Below are 20,042 nucleotides of genomic sequence, written 5' to 3'. Positions count from 1 at the left end.
GAGTGCTGGGATTAGGCTTCCAAAGCCAGCTCCCTTTCTGTGTTGTATTTTGCGTCTTGGTCACCTGCCTCAGTCTCCCATTCCCTGCCAGCAGGGACCCTCTCCTGGCACCTAACCCTGTGCTCTGCAGTGAGTGCTGAATTGCTTTGAATTTGCTTCTTCTCCCAAAGCCAATCAGCCAGCTTGTGGGATTATAGATTTAGAGCTGGATCGAGGCCCCACAAGCTCAAGGGTTTGCCAGACAGTCACCCACGTGGCAAGTAACCTAGCTGAGATTTGAACTGGGGCCTCTCGTGACAAAGACCTGTTATTCTCAGCATTCTTCATGCACTATGCTGGGAAGTCAACAGCAAACATTCATTTCCCCCAGTAGTTCTGTGTGGGAGACTCTGGGCTACAGATCAACAGGCTTTGGAGTTGGTGGGTGATAGTTGGGATCCTGGCTCTGGCTTTAACTGTGGGATCCTTAATTTTTCCACACCTCAATATGTTTATCTGTAGAACAAGGAGATTGGACTTGATTAACCTCTCAGGTGGCTTTTAGCTCGAATGCCAGATCCTGTGACTTAGGCCCTGATAAGCCTGAGGCCCCTTGGAGCTCTCTGCTCATCCTGTCCCCCTCCTAACAAGGCTCTTGTGGGCCAGACCCTTATTGCGTCCTCTTCCTATTAGGTTTCCAACCATCCTCATTTTCCCCAGTTGGTTTCTAAGGGTTTCTTAGACATCCGTGTCTAACACAGTGTCTTCCACACAGTAAACCCTCAATGAATGTTTGCTGAGTGAATGAAAGAAACTGTATCTGGGTGATCACACTGAATGGACTCCCTGGTTTTCTCCACCCCCAGGACCCAGGGTGTTTTTGATGTCTTAACATTACTGTAAGAGGGAGGAGACCAATGGGGACGATTCTGGTCTTGCAGCCTGAGAGGCGTGTTCAGGACAGGTTGCTCTCCTGACGCTTCCTTAGGGCTATTCCCTAAGGAGGGGCTGGTGCCACTTGCATGTTCCCAAAAGAGCTGACTGGCCTGCAGCTGGTTACTAACTAATTAAGAGGACTACCAGCCAGCATCCTCCATTCCTTTGAGGTACCCTGCCTACCCTTACCCCTCCACTCCAACCCAAACACACACATCTGGGAGTATTTGCAGCCCCAGGAGGCTGCCATTGGCTGGGAGAGCCCAGACCCCACAGTCCAGGAACGGCATTGGACACCGAGCATCACTGAGTTGGGTCAGCTCCTCTTGTGTCTGGAAGCCAAACCACCAGAAAACTCTTTCTTGACAGGTTTTTTTTTTTTTCTGCCCTCTACCTTCTGAGGGAAGGATACAGTGTTGTTTAAGGTCCATGTTTGGATGGGTCCTGTATGACCTTGAGATCGAAGGATATAAAGTGAGGGATTCGTCCCTTCCAGCTCTGAATCCTGGGGTCCTCTTGTCTCAGGCCCCTAGAATACCTGATCATCTCCCCTGCCTCTCCAGCCTCTACCTCAGGCAGAAAGATCAAAGTCTCTGATCCCACCTTGTGTCATGGAAAGCCTCTAGAAAGCTTCCTGCTTCAGAAACATCCCCTCTGGAGTTGTTCCTGGATAGGCTGTTGGTGCCCTCGGCCCCATTGACTCCAGTCAGCAGAAGATGAAGATCCATGAGTCAGATGGTAACTGAAGTCTGGCAGGATCCTCTGAGAGAGAGTCCTTCTAGGCATGTCAGGGTCCTGTGACATTCCTCTGAAAACTGAGGAGCCTTGTCAGGTCTTTGTGGTCACTTTCTAACATGGAGAGGTCATTCGGCTAACTCTTTCTTGACTCTCTTGCATTGGAACATTCCTTGTGAGGTCCACAGTTATTTGTGGACCTCATAAGAGAACTTCATACCCTAAATTCCCACCCACCCATCCCCAGTTGTGAAGTCCTTGAGCCTCAGGACAGTCAAAGATGGAGACCAGGAAGGGATGTCAGGGACCAACTAGTCCCACCTCCTCATGTTACAGGTGAGGAGATTGAGGGCCAGTGAAGGGACTTGATTGAGTCATGCGGTGTCAGAGGCCTCAGACTCCCAAGCCAGGACCATTGCAGAGTTGGCCTGAGCCCAGTTATCCCTAAGATGCCAGTCTGGTGGAAGGCCTGTCTGTGGTGTTGAGGAATGTTCTATGGCCTATGTTGGAAAAAGGTTCTGTTTTCACTGACTTGGTGGGAAGGGCCTTTGGAAATGAAGCCTTGATGGGTTAGCAAATGACCACAGGAGCTCCCTGGTCATGCACCATGCCCCGCCCCCCCTACCCCAAGCTTTGGACAGAGCCTGGAGATTAAGTTCTGTGGTTGTACTGAATTGTCCTCACCTCCCTCCCAAGAAAATTGGAATGGATTCACTTGTATTTGTATCCTCTGTGCCTTGAGTGTAGCAGGCCGGATCAATCAATCAACACATTTATTAAAGGACACTCATCAGAATGAATCTCAATCATCTCATACAAAAGATGAAACAATCCTTGCCCTCAAGGAAAAATGGTGATTGGATTGACTGGAAACCAAATGGATTAGAAATCAGATGTAGCTACTAGTTCCAAGGGCAGGAAAGGAATCAGACACATGGACCTCAAGTGATCCTTCTTTCTGATGGTTGACAAAACATGACCCTTGTGTTCCGTGTCCCCAAGACTCCACTAACCATTGCCCAAGAGAATTTTCATCTAGAACCTGAGATGGGCATGGAACCTTGACCCTCTGATGACCCAGGTCAGAAGGGCCCTGGCCTTCTTGCCATGCCAAGCTCCCCATTTCCTGATTGTGCTTTGGCACTGGCCATCCCCCATCCCTTGAATGCACACCCTCCCATCAGCTTGTTAAGATCCTTTGTTTTCCTTCAGTGCTTCCCCAGGAAACGTTTCCTGACTCCTTCTCTGTGACTTTTGCCTGGTAGATCCTTTGTTTATATGTGTACATATTGTCTCCCCAGTAGAACGGAAGCTTGTTAGGAATAGGTCCTCTTATTTTTGCCTGGCATAAAGTAGACACTTACAATATGCTTCTTGGCGGATGACAGTGGGAGCTGGGACTCGGTGACCCTGGTCAAGCTGGTCCCCTCATCCTTTTTGACCCCTGTGCCTGTGTGGCAGCTCCAGTGGGGTCAGTCCTGATGTGCCAGTTGCTTCTGAAATGAAAATGGGAGGGCCAGAGTAGGCGTAGGTACTGAAATCTCTGCCCTCCCTCTCATTAGGACTGATTTGAAAACCCAGATCGATATTTTGGCCCTTCCCAAGACTCTCTGCCTCTGGTTTGCATTCTGATTGGCAGGAATTCCAAAGACTGGATTTTATCAAAGGCATTGGCATTATTTTCATGATGTCCTTGGAGCTGAGATGGAGAAATAGGGTTGGTGGGACAGTCTCTTTGAGTTCGTTCAGTTCGAGGGGAGGATATCTGTGGCCACCTAGCTTTGAGCCTCTCACTCGCATTCCATTCCGTGCTTGTGTCTATGGCTTGGATGAAGTATTAATGGTGCACTTGGCTGATTCAGAGATGGCAGAGAACTGGTTTTATGTTTCCCTCTCCAACTCATTTTACAGATGAGGAAACTGAGACAAACCAGGTGAAGTGACCTGCCCAGGGTCACATAGCCAGTAGGAGGCCAGATTTGAACTCAGGAGATGCGTCTTCCTGACTCCAGGCCCAGCACCCTCTGCACTGTGGTGCCACCTTGCTGCCCTCTGCACACCTGGTAACACTGTCAAACATTAGCTATGATGAGCCATTCTCATTGGGATTAGTTCTGATGCTGCGTTTTAAGAAGCCACTGGCCCACTGTAGAGAGAAGGCAGAGGACTTTTTTTGCTTCTTGCTTAAGGAACAAGTAGCCAGAAACTGGACCCTTTTATGGCCAAATCCCTGGATTGAAATGAGTTCCTTCTCTGGCCTTAGTGACTGGACTGGAGGCTACACCTGGGGGGTGGGGGGATAGGCTGGTTCCCATCAAGTGTTTGAAAGGCTGCCCTGTGGGAGAGAGCATTGTTCTTCTTGCCTCCAGAGGGCAAACCCAGGAACTTTAAGGGGGGGTATAGAGAGAGGCAGATTAGGTTGACCTTCCAATTGGAGCTGCCCCAGAGCTGGATGATGCTCATTGGCATCGGACCTCAGACACCAGCTAGTGTGACTGATCAAGTCACTAAACCTCTGTTTGCCTCAGTTTCCTCGCCTGTAAAATGGAAATGATGATGACATCTACTCCCTACAGCTGTTGTGAAGAGCAAATGAGATCATTTTTGTGAAGCACTTAGCACAGTGCCTGGCATACAGTAAGTGGTACGTAAATGGTGGTGGGGATGCTGTTGTTGGATGCCACAGAGGGCATTTCATTGTTCAGTGCTGATTGGACCAGGGTGATGATGGCTGCTCCTCTGAAATTCTGTGAAGGCTGCATGGGAACAGAGCATGGACAAGGGCCTGGGCTATGAGGTAGAAGGTAGAAGACAGTGAAGGGGACGGGAGAGCACCCAAGTCAAATCTGCTTGCTTCGTTTTTTTCTAAACTTGGGGGTAATGGTTGGTGAAGGAGCCAGGAAGAGCTCCGGCCCCCCAAGGTTAGTGTAAATGCATAAAAGAGGGAACACAAGGGGCAAGGGGTCTTCGCCTTTTCTGTGGCAGGGCTCCTTTTAGCAGCAGTCTGGGGGAGCATGGCCGTACTCTTCTCAGAATTTTATTGAAATAGTTGTCCATCTGTCATATCACATAATAATATGTAATAACCAGGCCAGAGCCCTTGCTCTAAGGAAATGAGAGTAGTGGAGTCTTTAGCCATAGACAGTGTCCTGCTGAATTGTGTGGGTTAAATCTGCTTTGCCATCTCACTTCCCGTTTTAGGAGGAAGTCATTTGTGGTCTGTTCTGGGGGTATCCTTCAGTTCTACAGCATTTATTAAAACCAAGCCCTGGGGAGAAGCAGCCCATACCCATTAGGCGCTGGTGTTCTCTTGAGGGCTGACAATGTGGACAAAGAAGATAAAACAGAAATGAATTTTCAGTAGCACGCACAATCCCTTCAGTAGACCAGGCTGTGGCCTCCTGCCCCCTGCAGGCACTGTTCTCCAGAGGGCCCCTTGGATCACCTCCTGTCTAAATGCGGCGGCCTCTGTGACATGTCCCCACCAGCCCTTGTCTGCTGGGTGGACCATACTCTCTGCCTCTTCTTTCCTTCCGCCTTGCCGCTCACTCGGTTCCACCTTCCAAAGCACTTCCTTTAAAATGATGCAGAAATGAGGTCCATTAACAAAAATTAGCTGTTGTATTCATTAGATCATCTTTTCCCTATTCTTATTTTTAAAAAGTAAACACAAAAGTAAGATCCTAGTTTTTCCCTTTAGAAACAAGTGGCTGAAACTTGCCCCTTTTGTGGGTCAAGACCCTCCTTCAAAATGATTTCCTCTTTGGGCCTTAATCCTTTCCAAAGGAAGTCAAGTGTTGAGTGAGTGTGTCCAACATAATCAGCCTTCCTTAATCCTAGGGCTGAGCACTTTTTGGGTCCCTCACTAAACCTGTCCCCCCAGCCTGGGGTGAGGCCCCTTTCCTGAAGGGTGTTCACTAGGGGAGCTGAGGTTGAGTCTCAGAGGGCCCCGGCCCCCTTCCTGGGTCAAGATACTGACCGGGTGTAGGCTAGTCATGGGACGTGGAAGAGGAAGTGTAGGGAGGAGGATGAGGCCAGGCTAGGAAAAGGAAGTGGGGTTCAGGATGATTATACTGGCCAGCCTTGGCCTTGGAGACAGACAAAGAGCCCACCACTTCCTCTTTGAAGACAGCAGGGGAACTCCAGGTATGGGATGCTGTCCTGGTAATCCTTGAGACCCTTGGTTTCACTTACCTAGTTTTCCTTGTAACTGGAGAGGGCTCTTGGGGTGGGTGGGGGCCACCACTTCTCTCGAGTCTATTCTCCTTCCCCGTCCACCTGATCAGGTCTGACCATGTCACTATCCTGCTCCACAGACTCTGTGGCTTCCTCTGATCACATGCAGATCCTCTGCTGGGCATTGAGGCCTCCCCCACAGCCTCCCTCCCTGGTCTTGTCTCATGGCCCTCCAGAATCCAGCCAGACTGTCTTCTGGGATGTCTTTCAGTCTTGGGATAGGCTGCTCCTTGGCCTGGAATATCACTTCTTGGAACACTTGGCTTCCCACTCCCACCCCTAAACTTTATTGTTGTACCTACTGTATATGTTCTTATACATTCACCTGCTTTCCATGTGAGGGGAGAGCCACCGTGGGGCCAAGGGGTCAAGGTCCTGCGGCTCTCCCACTGTTTTTGACCTTCTGCTCAGGGTCTATCTCCTCTGTCTCTGCAGGCCTTTGGACAAGCTCACACCAATCACAAGAAGGTAGCTGCAGATGGTGAGAGCCGCGAGGAGACCCTCATCCAGGAGTCAGCCACCAAGGAGGAGTACTACGTGCGCAAGGTCCTGGAGCTGCAGACAGAGCTGAAACAGCTGCGCAACGTCCTGACCAACACGCAGTCAGAGAATGAGAGGCTGAATTCTGTGGCCCAAGAGCTGAAGGAGGTGAGCCCCCCAGGGCTGAGGGGGCGGGCACCTCAGAAAGAGTCCGGGCCTTAACCCTCTGAATAGGAGACTGGCAGGGAAGGAGAGGAGAGACCCAGGCTTGCCCCGCCAAGCCTGTTCAGCAGCTAGGAGCTTCTGAATGTTTGTGAGGAGAGGGTGACCAGATAAAGGGAGGTTTTAGAACCATGGATCTGGAGGTGCCCTGAGCATGGCCTCGTGCTCCTCTTCCCCCTTGGGCCCACCCTGGCTGCCTCTTGGGTAGAGGAAGAGGCAGGATCTCTCCAGCCAAAGTGACTAGAATCCCAAATGTACAGAGGTTGGTGGTTGGCACTGATCTGAGCCTACTCAGGTAGGCATTCTGGGTTCATCTCCGAGGGGAATGGTACAGGTACCCATCTCTGGGGGCAGCAGGATCGGGGAGCCATGGATTGATGAGATGAGATGTCCCCTAGGGGGTTACACAAGAGAAATCCCAGGCCCATGGTGTGGGGGAGGAACATTCCCAGGGTAGACACTTGGGTTCAAAAGCAGCTAGGGGGCTGTGAAGAAAGCTCTGGCCCTGGAGGCAGGAAAACCTGGGTTCAGATCCTACTTGAGGCTTCCAAGCTGCGTGACTTGGAACAAGTGCCAGCCCCATGCCCCTGTCTGTAGAACAAAGGGGTGTTGGCCTAGGGGCTTCAGAGCTCTCTCCACACTCTAAATCTGCTCCTTCAGTTTTCCTCTGGAATTGTCATAAAATTATGCCATTGGGCCATGACAAGGGGCCAGCTCACATGAGAGAAAGGGATTCTGGGAAACAGGGGCTTTGCCTGGATTTCAGGAAAGGCTCATTTGTCCTCTGGGGGCAGGTGTGACCCCTCTCCACAACTGAGCTGAGGTCCTGGATTTGCTAGGCCTTCCAGGTGGCCGTGAATACCCAGCCATTGAGGAGAACAGACAGGCAGACTGACCTCGGCCCCCATGGGCACCATCTCAGAGAAGCTGGCAAATAAAACTGATTTAGGGGGAGAGTAGGAGGATCTGGGGTTGGGGGCCTGCTCCACCTCTGGCTATACAGGGGACCCCCCCCAAGCCTCAGTTTCCCCACCCACAGTTTGCTGGGGTGGGCTGGGTGATCTCAAAGATCTTTTCTGGATCTAGGAGTCTATTTTATGAACCATGGGTGAGTCTAGACCTGGGGCTTAGGAAGTTAATGACTGAGGAAACTGCCCCCCTCCCCCACCCTCATCCTTTGGAGGACCGGAGGGGCCTGGGCCCCATCCACTCGCTGACCCAGGACCTACGGAGGACAGAGGGTGGGGAAGGCTATAGGAGATAACTAAGAAATAACCATCCCTTGTAATAACACCAGACATGACCCAGGCAGACATCCTGGCTTCGGCATCTCCAGTTACTGATGCCTTCCTGGGACATTCTGGTACATCAGTGCCAGCCAGAGACCAGCAGTGGTCCCCTGCTCCTCCTCCACCAGTGCCAGATTTCTGATCCTAGGCTCTCAGATTTATGGCTGGAAGGGCCAGCAGAAGCCAAGCTCCCTCCCTCTCTCATTTACAGATGGAATTCAGTGACTCACCCAAGGTCATACAGATAGTTAGCATCCAGAGTCACTTAGCCAGTAAGGATGCAACGCAGAATTAGAATCCACATGTCCGTGGCATTTGTTTACGGAAGTAGTTCTCTTTTTGTCAGGGACACTATTCTGACACTACTGTCCTGAGCCTTTGTTAGTGCTCAGGGTGCCAGGCACCATGCTAGGCACCAACAACACAAAAAAGGAGGAGCTCAGAGGAGATGGAAGGAGGAACCTCAGCCTCAGGGGACCAGGAAAGTCCTCCTGGAGAATTAGGGGAGGGAGGGCACCTGAGCTGAATCTGGAAGGAAACTAGGAGGCAGGAGAAAAGAGGAAGGGCATTTCAGGCATGGGGGACTGTGAGAGCAAATATGTGGGGGCAGGAGATAAGGAGCATCTTGCGTACAGAGCAGCAAACAGGCCAGTGTGATGGGGGTAGGAATGTGTGGCCTAGTGGACAGAAAGCTGGCCTCAGAGTGAAGAAGGCCTGGGTTCGAATCCTGCTTGTGACATCTACTCCTCAGAGTTCTAGGCAGCTCTTGCTCTCTGGAGCAAGTGTCCCTCCTCAGAGGTTGGATGTGGAATACCTTTCCTCAGGGCCCCCTGGCCTTCTGATCTGATGGCTTCCTGAGACTTCTCCGCAGATCCACATTCTCTCCTCATCTCAGAGGCCCCTGAGGAAGGGGAGGCTCGTGCCTCTCCTCCATCGCTGAACCACCTGCCCCCCCATTGCCCCATCTCTCTCTGCCACTTCTCTCCGCACTAGACTTGTTTTCTCCAACTCCCCACCCCCACCCCTTCCTCCTGGACCTCCTGGCCAGGGCTAGCCTTTTACCAAGAATCTTGGCCCTCCAGGAGGAGGTCAGAGGTTAGTCCCAGCACTTGGAGTCCAGTTGGGTGTTGGGTGGCTGACCTAGCCACCCTCCTCTCTCAGTGAAGCCACAGGGGCAGGCCTCCCAGCAGCATCCTCCAGTGATACATGACTTCATGTGTCCTACAGTGAACACAGGGAGGCCCGGGCAGCTGCCAGCCCTGGCATCTAGTCATCCCTGCCCTGTGCAATCCCGAGTCTGGTGGGGAGGGGCACATGAAGGGACAGCAACAGACTTTTCTGGCCTCTCAGGAGATGAGCCAGCACCCCACCCCCACCTCTCTCTGTGTGTGTCTGTCTGTCTGTCTGACTCCTCTTCCCCCTCCCCCCGCTCCTCTTCTCTCTCTCTCTCTCTCTCTCTCTCTCTCTCTCTCTCTCTCTCTCTCTCTCTCTCTCTCTCTCTCTCCCCCTCTCTCTCTCCCTCTCTCCCTCTCCCTCTCTCTCCCTCCCTCTCTCCCTCAGCACCGACACATGCCCTTTGCCCCTGCATCCATCTGACACATGGCCTCTGGTTCCACAGGACCGCCCCCCCCCCCTTTTGGTTTATTTCCTTAATCCCCATCACCAGCTGCAGAACAGGCTTGTCCTTTGGAGACATGTCCTGGCCAGCCTTGCTTGAGCTCTGCAAAGGCCCCATGGCAAGGAAATATCACCAGCACGGAGGGTGCTCTCCGAGCTCCCCCCTCCTCTTTCCTCCCCCGGGCCTTGACTGGAGCCAGACGGGCAGTGTCTGAGCAGGAGAGCCAGTGTTGAGAGGCAGCGCCCAGCTGGCACCGGCTTTCTGGGGCCTGGCGTGCTGAGACATCAGATCAGGGCATGCCTGATGAGACCTGAAATCCTGTTGTGGAAAGGCCTCCGGGGGCAGGTGCTCAGCTGAGTAAGGCTCAGGGAGGAACCATTTCAGGCTTGAAAAGTGCCTCGTAGACACTATCTCACGAGTGCTCCAGCTACCAGCCGTTTTCCCCATGAAGTGCCTGCTCTGTGCCAGGTGCTGTGCTGAGCACATTCCACTGCAACTCTGGGAGGTTGGTGCTAGGATCCCCATTTTACAGATGAGGAAACAGAGCCAGGCAGGCTACATGACTCACCCAGGATCACTCAGCTAATAAGTTGTACTGTTAGATTTGAACTTGTTTCCTTCTGACTCCCCTGAGCCACCTGTGGCACTTGCAGGATTACAAAGCACTTGGAGGAAAAATCGATCCTCACAGCCCTGTTGAAATAGGTACCATTGTTACCCCCATCTTGCCACTGGGAAAAGTGAGGCTATGAGATTTGGTGTTCTGCCCAAGGTGACTCTGGTGGAATTCAAACTCAGGGCTTGTCTGTGTGATGTGACTCTAAGGAAGGACCTCAGTCCTCACGGCTCCAGGAACTGCAATGCAGGTGTCAGCCTGCTCACCTGGGACCTGTCTACACTCAGGTAAATCCCAGGTCCGGTCCCTGGAGCTAATAACTGGCAGATGCCGGGCTCCTAGGGGCAGATGCAGCCCACTCTGGTGGACCTCCCTCAGAAAGCATTGGGGGCTGGTTGCTGAGGGGACTGTTGTTTGGGGTCAGCTCGGGTCAGGCAGTCTTGGAAGGCACTTCCAAGTTCGCATTCTCCAGTTCTGTTGCTGGGATACCTGTTTTGTGGGGAGCCAGGGGGCCTTGGGATCTGTTTAGTAAGGATCAGACCTGCCCCCTCCCCCCAGCAGGAGCTCTGGACCGAGGACTCTGCCCTTCTGGGAGCCAAGCATGATACCCCCTCAGATTCTGGAGAAGTTGGGGTGTAGGTACCCTGTGTCTCCACTCTCCAGCAAGGTCTTAAGGTGCTTTTAAATGAAATGGTAACACAGGGAGGGGGTGGTATTCTGCCAACCACTATACTGGCCCTCAGGGCAGGTATAGTGGTTGGCAGTGGGCTTCTTGAGCAGAAGTCCTGCCTCAGACACTTAGTAAGTAGCTGTGTGCCCCTGGGCAAGTCACTTGACCTCAGTTTACTCAACTGTAAAATAGGAATAATATCAGCAGTTCCCTCTCAAGGTTATTGTGAGGATCAGATGAGGTCCTATTTGTAGTAGGCACTTAGTAAATGCTGATTCCCCTTGCCTTTCCCCTCAGGCTGCAGCCTGGGCTGTTGGCTATGGCCCTGACCTCACCCTCATCCAGGAGCCATGGCTGGCTTTTGTTTTTAGATTTTGAGACAGAAGCATTACATCCCAAGACTTGATTACCTGGAAGAGAAAACAGAAATGGAAATGCTGATTTTAGTCATGAGTTGGCCCAGATCTGGGGGCCATCTTGTGTGTTGGCAGATTCCAGGCTCCAGCTCTGCAGCGGGCAGGTGGGTGGGTCTGGGAGAAGGGAAAGGCCAGAGCCTGGCTAGCACTGAAAGGTCCCCAGCTGGAGCATCCCTCACCGACCGATGCCACGAGAAGGGAGGTCCCTTTCATTTATCCATTTGTTCAGCCAGCAAGCATCAGTTAAGCACCTACTATGTGCCAGGTCCCCAGGGAAACTTAACAGTCCTTCATTTTACAGGTGAGCTGAGACTTAGAGTCTATTCAAGGGCACCCTGAGGAGATTCATTCCACTGTCATCAATCGCTGTATACCAGGTAGAGAGAGGCCTGTAAGGACAGGGCCACGGAGCAGACATCAACATAGACACTCATAAATAAGATCCAGCAACCTGGGGCTGAGGGAAGAACTTGTCAGCGTGGGGAGGGTCAGGATAGACCTCAGGAGCTAAGAGGTGGAGGTGGGGGGAGAGGAGGCTCAGGAGGGGAGAAGGGATGTCACATGGGGAGGATAGGAAGCAGAGGCCAGGGGCTCATGGGGAGGAATGTGCAGGAAGCTGGGAGAGGTACCCAGGGCTCTGTGTTTGATGCTGGAGGCAAAGGGGAGCCCCCTGACCTGGGCAGGCCCAGCTCTGTGGAGGGATGATTGGAAATGGGGCAGAGCTATGCTTTGTCTGCCTCGGGGGCTTCCAGAGGGGCTGGAGGCCCCATGTCAAGGCAAGCCTAGCATCTCTGCCAGCCCAGCTCCTCTCAGGTTGCCCGTGCTTTATCATGGTGCATTGGGTCCTGACAGCACCTCCCCATGCTGCCTTCTCCCCAGATGTGCCCGTCAAAACCATTCCTCAGCCTGCCCGTCTAGAGCTGACCAGCTGTCCTGCTCACTGATACTCAGCCACCATCATGGCACTGGTTCTCAGAGACAGTTCTGGACACCCTCCCCTCCCCAGACTCAGGGTCTCTCTCATCTGTCCAAGCTCCTGCATGCTGCATTCATCCTGGCACTGATGCCCAGATCTCTGGGACCAGGTTTCCAGCTGCCAGGCATACCCTGGCTGCCTTCTCACTTTTCAGACTGCACGTGTCTAAAACCAAACTTCCTGTGGCCTTGGCCACTCCGCATTTCTACCATGACTCCTGTGGTTAGCTAGGAAGGTCACACTTGATAGTTTTTCCATGGAGACCTTCTGAAGACAGATGCCAAAATGATCCTGGCAGAACCCAGCCTCCTTCCCAGCTAATTTCTCTTCATCACTACCTTCTGCCCTACACCCTACCCCTGCCGCAATGCACACATGTGCACATCACTACGTGTTCCCCCCAGCACATGAACCTCTGGTGCTTGGAGAAGCAAGTTCTGATGGTTACCATTCAGGGCCAGCTGCCATCTGACCCATATCACCCTTCCAGCCTTAGGCTCCACTGCTATAACTAGAGTCACAGACTGCCTAGGAAGGGACTCACAGGTTAGTCCGGGCCTCCGTTTACCAGAAGGAGTGAACAGCCTTGGTGGGATCTGAGCTTAGCCATTGTCCCCCATCTGGACCTCCTGGTCCAGCTTGTGGCCTATGCCTGCAGTCCTTCTAAACCCCTGAGGTCCCAGCGACTGTTCTCCTCCCCCTCCCCCCAGGTTCTCCAGCCCTACTGTGTGGTGGCCCCTCTGCTACAGCAGATTCTAGCCCCTGGATGGCATTTGCCTTTCCCTTGGTTTCTGTCTCTCCTGCTAAACTGTGGCTTCTGGAGGGTCCTTGCTCACCTGTTTCCTATAAGGGACTCCCCCCCCCCCCCCCCGCCAAGGGTGCCCAGCACAACAACCCTGTGTGTGGGGCTCCAACCCGCTCAGAGCTGGCAGGGACCTTGGAGACCATCTGGTCCACCTCCCTCGTAGAAGAGGGAGCTGAGGTCCCAAGGTCACAGAGTGCCTGAGGTGGCTCAACTCACTGGACCTGCTGCCTCTTGGTTATATTTCCCCCCTAGGGTAGACACAGGCCAGAGTAATCCCCAGACAAAGGATACATGGGCCTGGCGTGTAGAAGGAAGGAAAGACAGAACCATGTTATCCAAGGGCCCCGTGGATTCCACTTCAGTGGAGCAGAGGCTTCTGGTTCCATCCCTGTCCTCTGAGGACCAAGGGCAGCTTATACTGCAGGCCACCTGCCCCTGGTGGTAAGCAGGGATGGGAGGAGAGGGGCTGAACCTGTTGTATGTCCAGGATCTTATGAGCTAAACAAATAAAACCTTTGCTAAAGTCTTTAATTTAATCATGCAAATCTCATCTGAACAGCCATTCAAGCAAAGTCCCCCCCACCCACGCCTGTATTTCAGACTTGGCAGAGGTGGTTTAAGCCTGTTTTCATCTGTCAGGAGTTCTCCAATTGGGACTGGGAGTAGACAGAAGCATTTAGAGGAGTGTCTGGGGACACAGGGAAGGCTCTGGACTACCACTGGCTGACGACAAGGTCCCACCCTAGGGCCTGTGGAAGATGGTGTCACCCACTGTCCTTCAAGCCAGCTTCCCTTGTGAGTGTTAGCACTGCCTCTGACCCTGAGCCCAGAAGCCAGAAACAGTAGAAAATGAGGTCACCGGCTTCTTCACCTCCTTAAGGCCCAACACCTTTATTAGAGTTAAAGGGGAAAACTGAAATCTTGGTCAAACAGTAAACTTTTAATGAGATGCTCATTTGGAAGCCACCACCAAAGCTGGGTTTGTTCTGGCTCATAGCCAAGTCCCCCTCCCCCCAGTGTCTGACAGGTCATGAAATGAGCAGGTGTGTTAGTGGGGAGGGTGGGGCTGAGGTGTTGGGGTCCTGCTGGTGTTTTCCTTTCCATGTTGGTTCTCAACCTGGCAGTCAGGCTAGCCTTGAGCAGTGGAGGTCAAGGGTGATCTCTTTGCCCCTCTGGGCCTCAGTTTCCTCATCTGTAAATGGAGACACCTGGACTAGCTGGTCCTTGAGGTGCCTTCTCACACTAAGAGCCAGGAGAGCTGGGTCTAAATAACAGTAAACACTAAGTGCCTACTGCCTGTGCCAGGAACTGTGCTAACCACCAGGGATACAGAGAAAGGCCAAGGATGGCCCCTGCCCTCCAAGATCTCACAGTCTGAGGCAGACATGGTACACTCGGGATCAATTAGAGACACAGCAGAGGGCAGGCTTCCTGCCCAGCTGCAGAGTGGGCAGAACTGTGCCAAGGTGGGTGGATTGGTCACCCTTGCTAGGGAAGGAGCCTGAGGCAGCTGCTTGGATGATATGTGTGGCTGTGGAGGCAGCCTCCTTCCCTTGTGGGTTCCCACCACTTGGTGAGAAGACATGGCTTACTTTCTGACCTCTCCTCCCAAGAACCTCTTCTCTTCCTCTGGGTGCCTTTCTCAGACCCATCTTTATCATTTGAGAAAAGCAGGCTTTAAGCAGATGTGCACGTGTGACGCCAGAACACAGATCCCACCTTTGGCCCTGAACCTGTGCGATCTTGGGCAAGTCATGACACTTCAGTTTCTTCCTTCACCTGCAAAATGAAGGGGTTGAGCTAGATCACCTCAAGGTTTCTTCACGCCCCATATCTACCTCTATTTTATAGGCTGGAATATGGACCAGAGGCTCCCACATTCAGACCCAGAGGCAGGCCATTATGTCTGTCTGGTCTTTCCCAGGCTGGGGAGCCACTCAGCCCAGCCCCTCCTGACTGGCTCTGCTTAGGGCCCAGCAGATGCTGTGTCTTGTTGCCCCAACCAGCCCTGATTTGCTGCCCATCTGCTCAGATCCGTGTTCTGCTTTGCAGGATGGTGGCTGTAGTGGCAGCAGAGGCTGGGGCTGTGACCTCACAAGGGGAAAGCATGTCGGGCCCTCCCTTGGGGAAAGAGGAGCCTGTCTGGGACTCGTTCTCTGGTCAGTGCAGGGTTTCCATCCCGTCCTTTGTCTCCCAGTTCTTTCCTCCCTTGGCAGGCCATATAGACGGCCTGTGGGGAAGCAGCCGGGACTTCTGCTGCCAGGCCGGGTGCCTGGGCACTTGCAGATCTCTCCTGCCTTAACCACATCCTGCCTCACTGCCCCATAGCTCCTGTCTGCCCCCAAGGCCGTGTGATGACCCAGGGAGCCCCAGAAGCCCTAGGGGCCTCCCATTCCAGGCCATGCCCATCCTGGGCCCTCCTTTCACCTCCATGCAGCCCCCATGGTAAAGCACCAGACTTGGAAGCCAAATCCTGCTTTGGACACTTACTACCTGTGTGATCCAAGCCTAGTCAGTTAACTACTCCTAGCCTCAGTTTCCTCATCTCCAAAACAGAATTAATGACAGCACCTCCCTCCCAGCGTTGTGAGGGCCAAATGGGGTAATAGCTGTAAGGTGGCCTCACACGGCCTGTCGGGCACACAGCCTCTGGGGCACATGGCCTGTGGGACACATGTAGGACTCTGAAGCTCAGCTAGTCGCCATCTCTGGTGGGATAGCCAGCAAGCGCTTTGCACACCTTAGAGCACTGTAGAAAGTTGTTGTTGACCCCAAGCCCCAGTGCATAGGGTGCAGAGAGGAGAGAAACCTGGGCCTCTGGAGAAAGGAAAGGAGCCAAGAGGTGGGATATGGCCGGAGCTGGGTTCCTCCCAGCTCCAGTTATTTCCAGGCTCTGACTGGTGCCCCCACAGGAGGGAGCGAAGTGGGGGGGGCGGGGGTGAGGCATCCTGAGCTGAGCCTTGAAGGACAAGTGGGGCCTTCATGTGCTGCCAGAGACAGAGAGGTGACAGACTTCCCACCATGGCTTGGGGCACAAGATGAGCTCACTTTCTCTCCTACCATTTCTGAGTTTTCTTGTGTTATATAAAGAGAGGCAGTGGGGCACCCTGGAACTGGAGGCAAGGGACTTGGGTGTGAGTCTTCCTGCTTTGTCCCTTGTACTCCCTGTGTGAGCTTGGGCAAGTCACGGGACCTCTCCAGGCCTCAGCTTTCTTCCCCTGTAAGATGGATCCCTCCCAGCTCTAGCCTGATGACCCAGCAGAGAGCTGAGCCTTGGCTAGCAGTGTTGGCTTGGCTTTCCAGTCTAGGTTTTAAAAGTGTTCATTTGTCATCTCTACAAGGAGTATGTAGAAGGGAGCCCTCAGAGGGTCAGCCAGTCTGCCCCTCCAGAGGTTGGCCTGGGTCTGACATGACGGCCCAGTGCACCATCGTGGGAGGAGCTGCCCATCTCGGGGCTTCTCAGTAGCCCCAGCTCATCCCCCTGTGCCAGCAGCCACGCCTTGGGCTAAGTGAGGGACTCTGAGGCATTTCCCAGGGAAGAGACCGACCCATCATCTGTACCCAGGAGAGTCCAGCAGGTGATGCTGACTGCATGTACCTGCTCCCCCAAGATGGCAGCTCCTGTGCATGCCCATCCTTGGCCTTGAGCTTATGTGGCTGATTCAATGAGACAGTTTCTAGAGGCTCCAAGAAAAATGGGATCATTCCATTCAGAAAATGAGGCCAAACAAACAATGTCGTAGAGATGGAGCCCTTTGTCAGCTAGAGAACACTTCCAACTGCAGGCTCCTTTTGTTACTGACACATACAGAGAGCCTCTCTGCCAGGTTGTTGTGACTCCTCACAGATAGTCCACAGGCATTTAGTAAGTTGTCCTATGTGCCAGGCACATACTGAGTGCTGGGGTCACAAAGCACCTGTAGATTCAGGTAAAGGAGTATGGCCTGGGTCCCGCAGTGACGAGCCAGCAAAGATTCAATGCTGGATATGGACAGTGTTTGAAGAATGGATTGGTGAGAGGGAAGCTAGGGCTAGGAGGCTGGCACCAGATGGGTAAGAAAGGAAAGGCTGGAGATTAAGAGGCCCAGAAGACCATTGTGATGCTTCAGGGGGAGTGGGGGAAGGGGAGAAGGTATATCAAAGTGTCAGGATTGAAGGGGAGGAAGGAGCCTATTGAACCTGAGCCCCCTGCATGGGCTGGGACCCCAGCCTTGTCCATTGTGGGCCACCATTTGCCCAGATCAACCAGAATATCGAAATTCAGAGGATCTGTGACAACGTTGGCTTATCACTGGCTATAACTTAGGATGATTCTGAGCCCCGTCTCTACCAAGCACTAGCTTTTGTTGTAACCTTGGGCAAGTCTCTTCTCTCACAGCCTCAGTTTCCTTATCTGTAAAATGTGATCCCTCTTAGCCCTAGAATTCTATACTTTTATTAAGTGCTCAGAAGAGATTGGAAGAAGGTAAGGTGGGATATTTATTGGGGGAGGAGGCTTGGGGGGCTTGGGAGGAAAGAGTCAAGACAGACTTCCTAGAGGAGGTGTTGCCTAGACCGGCTCTGGACAGAAGACCTCTCCATTGTCCTTCCCAGACTCACTCTGATCTAGTTCTCTGTGTAGACCCCACCACCAGATTATAAACTCCTCCCCCAAGTTCTTAGCATCGGGCCTTGACACATAGTAGGTATTTTTAAAGTTGATGTGCTGTTGACATGTGGAATATGCCAGCTGTTGAAGGTGCCAATAGACCTGGTCTCTAGAGCTTAAATTTTACACAATAAGGGAAAAGCCATATTCCTAGGGAACCAGGCTAGAATGGGGCAGGAGCAAGGAAGGCAGGCATCACCTTGCCCGTCAGCTTGGCCAAAGGCCAGTTTGTAGAATGGACAAGAATGTGTTAGAGACAACTTACAAGGCCACCCTTGTCGAGTTTGAGTGTCTGGGACAAGGGCAGATCGGGTTATTAACAAAGAGATTAAGGAGAAAGGTGATGAATTCCAGTATGGACATGCTGAGGCTGAGATGCGTGGGGGCTTCTGGCAGTTTTCTGAGGGGATCAGGAGTGGCCATGTGCATTGGGGAGTTATCTGCATAGACCCTGTGATAGCTGAATCCATGGAACAGGAAGAGCCCTCCGAGGGAGAGTGGACATAGGACAGAGGGAGTCAAGGACTGACCGACTCCATGTTTAAGGGGTAAGAGGAGAAGCATGTGCCAGGAAAGGTCGAGTTGGAAAGAATACAAGACTTGGGATTGACATGACCTGTCTTCATTGAAGAGGCTACTAAGATAAGGCTATGAAGGATGGGGCCTAAATGAGACTTGTGGCTCTGTGGAAAGTGGGGAGGGAGGGGGAGATGGAGGCCTAGAGAACCAAGGAGCTTTGGCAGCTGGCTGAGTGGGGTGAGGGGAGGCAGGAGCTAGCAGAGGATGACTCAGAGGATTGCAGACTCGGGTAACTCAGATCACTGGGATTGCCAGCTGAAGCCAAACTCCCAGGGTCAGGGATCCAGCGGTGTCACAGTGAGATGAATGTGAAGGCACCATAGCAGAAGCGTTTGCAGACCTTAAATGGCCACATAACTTTTGACTGATGGATAAATGAGAAGCGTTATGCTTTTAGACAGTGTTGTGTTTATGCATCAGATCAGGGCAGATTTGTCACCCAGGCATTGGCTGCTCAGGCTGCTGGGGCAGGGGAACAGGGTGGGGCGGGGTCCTGGCAGATGATGGGGCCGAAAGGTTAGATCACAAGGTTTGCTTTTTAAAATATTTTGTGATGCCTTTTTTCTTTTTTTCAGCCTGGTCATTTGAACTAGTTACCTTTAATGAGCCCTTAACGTATACAAAGCATATATTCAGCTTTACCACCCTCCCCTCCCCTCCATGAGGCAACATATGACCAGAGCCCCTCCAAAGCAGGGGCTGGGGAGGACACTGGACTCTCGGTAACCTGCTTGTGCTACTGATTCCCTAATAGATCAACCAGAACGTGGAGGTCCAGAGGGCGCGTTTGCGGGACGACATTAAGGAGTACAAGTTCAGAGAAGCCCGCCTGCTGCAGGACTACACTGAGCTGGAGGAGGAGAACATCTGCCTCCAGAAACAAGTGTCCATCTTGAAGCAAAACCAAGTAAGTAGCAGAAGGAAGTCTGCCAGACGGACTGGCCCTCATGGAGGGAAACTTGGCCTGCTGTCCCTCCCTCCACTGGCAGGCCAGAAAACGACCAGGCTAGAATATGGGGCCAAACCTTAATTAGAAGAAATCTGAGAGACAAAAGTAAAGTCCTGTATGTGTATCCAAAAAATCAGCTTCACCAGGATAAGCCTGGGGAGGCATGGCCAGACAACAGATAGATGAAAAAGATCTGGGGGTTTTAGTAGACCACAAGTTTCACAGAGGCATAGTGTCCAGGTTAAGAGAGGTGATTGCCCTAGTGCATACAAACAGATCCAAACAAATTGGTTCTGTGGAGTTTGGGTTCAGTCAGGCCACACTTGAGGACCTAGAGAGCAACATGTGCCCTCGAGGCCACAGGTTCCCTACCCCTGGCCCACGCCATCTCATAGGACATTATGGAGGGAATTCGTTTTACCTTGGTTGCCCAGGTCCTTTTTGAAGGCCTCCAAGGTGGGGAGCGGCAGGGGACACCCACCTCTCAAGGGTGGCTCTCCCATCTGGAGGACTTTTATATTCTGCTTGGTCCCAGAGAACAGAGCCAGAAACACAGGGCAGAAACTGCAGAGAAGGAGGATGAGCTAGAGGTCAGGAGAAAAACTAGTGACAGCATAGCAACGACTAAAATAACCCTCACTGGAGATTCAGGACAAGGCTAAAGATCCCAGGGCTGGGTGGACGGAAAGGCCCCTGAGGCCCGACCCCCAGGACTCTGCGGTTCAGAGCCACTGCCTGCTGGTCAGCATGACACCCAGCTAAGCTGCAGCACTATACAGCATGTTTGCAGAGTCCCCCAGCCTGGGAGGAAATGGCTCCAGGGCTTGCCCCAGCCTGGGAGGGTGGGCTCCCAGCTTCCTGCTTCCTTACACACTGACCCGTCTGCTA

General features: G+C 52.7%; 1 protein-coding gene across 3 annotated transcripts in view; it reads left to right on the top strand.

Annotated features, from left to right (window-relative positions):
* The window catches only part of BICD2 (BICD cargo adaptor 2), an 88,421-nt gene that overhangs the window by 53,646 nt on the left and 14,733 nt on the right, over positions 1 to 20,042 (top strand). For all 3 annotated transcript variants that reach the window (XM_072599069.1, XM_072599068.1, XM_072599067.1), the window contains exons 2-3: positions 6,322 to 6,534; positions 18,960 to 19,112. In XM_072599069.1, the coding sequence (XP_072455170.1) occupies positions 6,322 to 6,534; positions 18,960 to 19,112 (366 nt within the window). The remainder of the gene's footprint in view (positions 1 to 6,321; positions 6,535 to 18,959; positions 19,113 to 20,042) is intronic.

Source organism: Notamacropus eugenii, chromosome 3, assembly GCF_028372415.1.
Source record: "Notamacropus eugenii isolate mMacEug1 chromosome 3, mMacEug1.pri_v2, whole genome shotgun sequence".
Taxonomy (NCBI): Eukaryota; Metazoa; Chordata; class Mammalia; order Diprotodontia; family Macropodidae; genus Notamacropus; species Notamacropus eugenii.
This window is presented reverse-complemented; position numbering and strand designations above follow the sequence as displayed.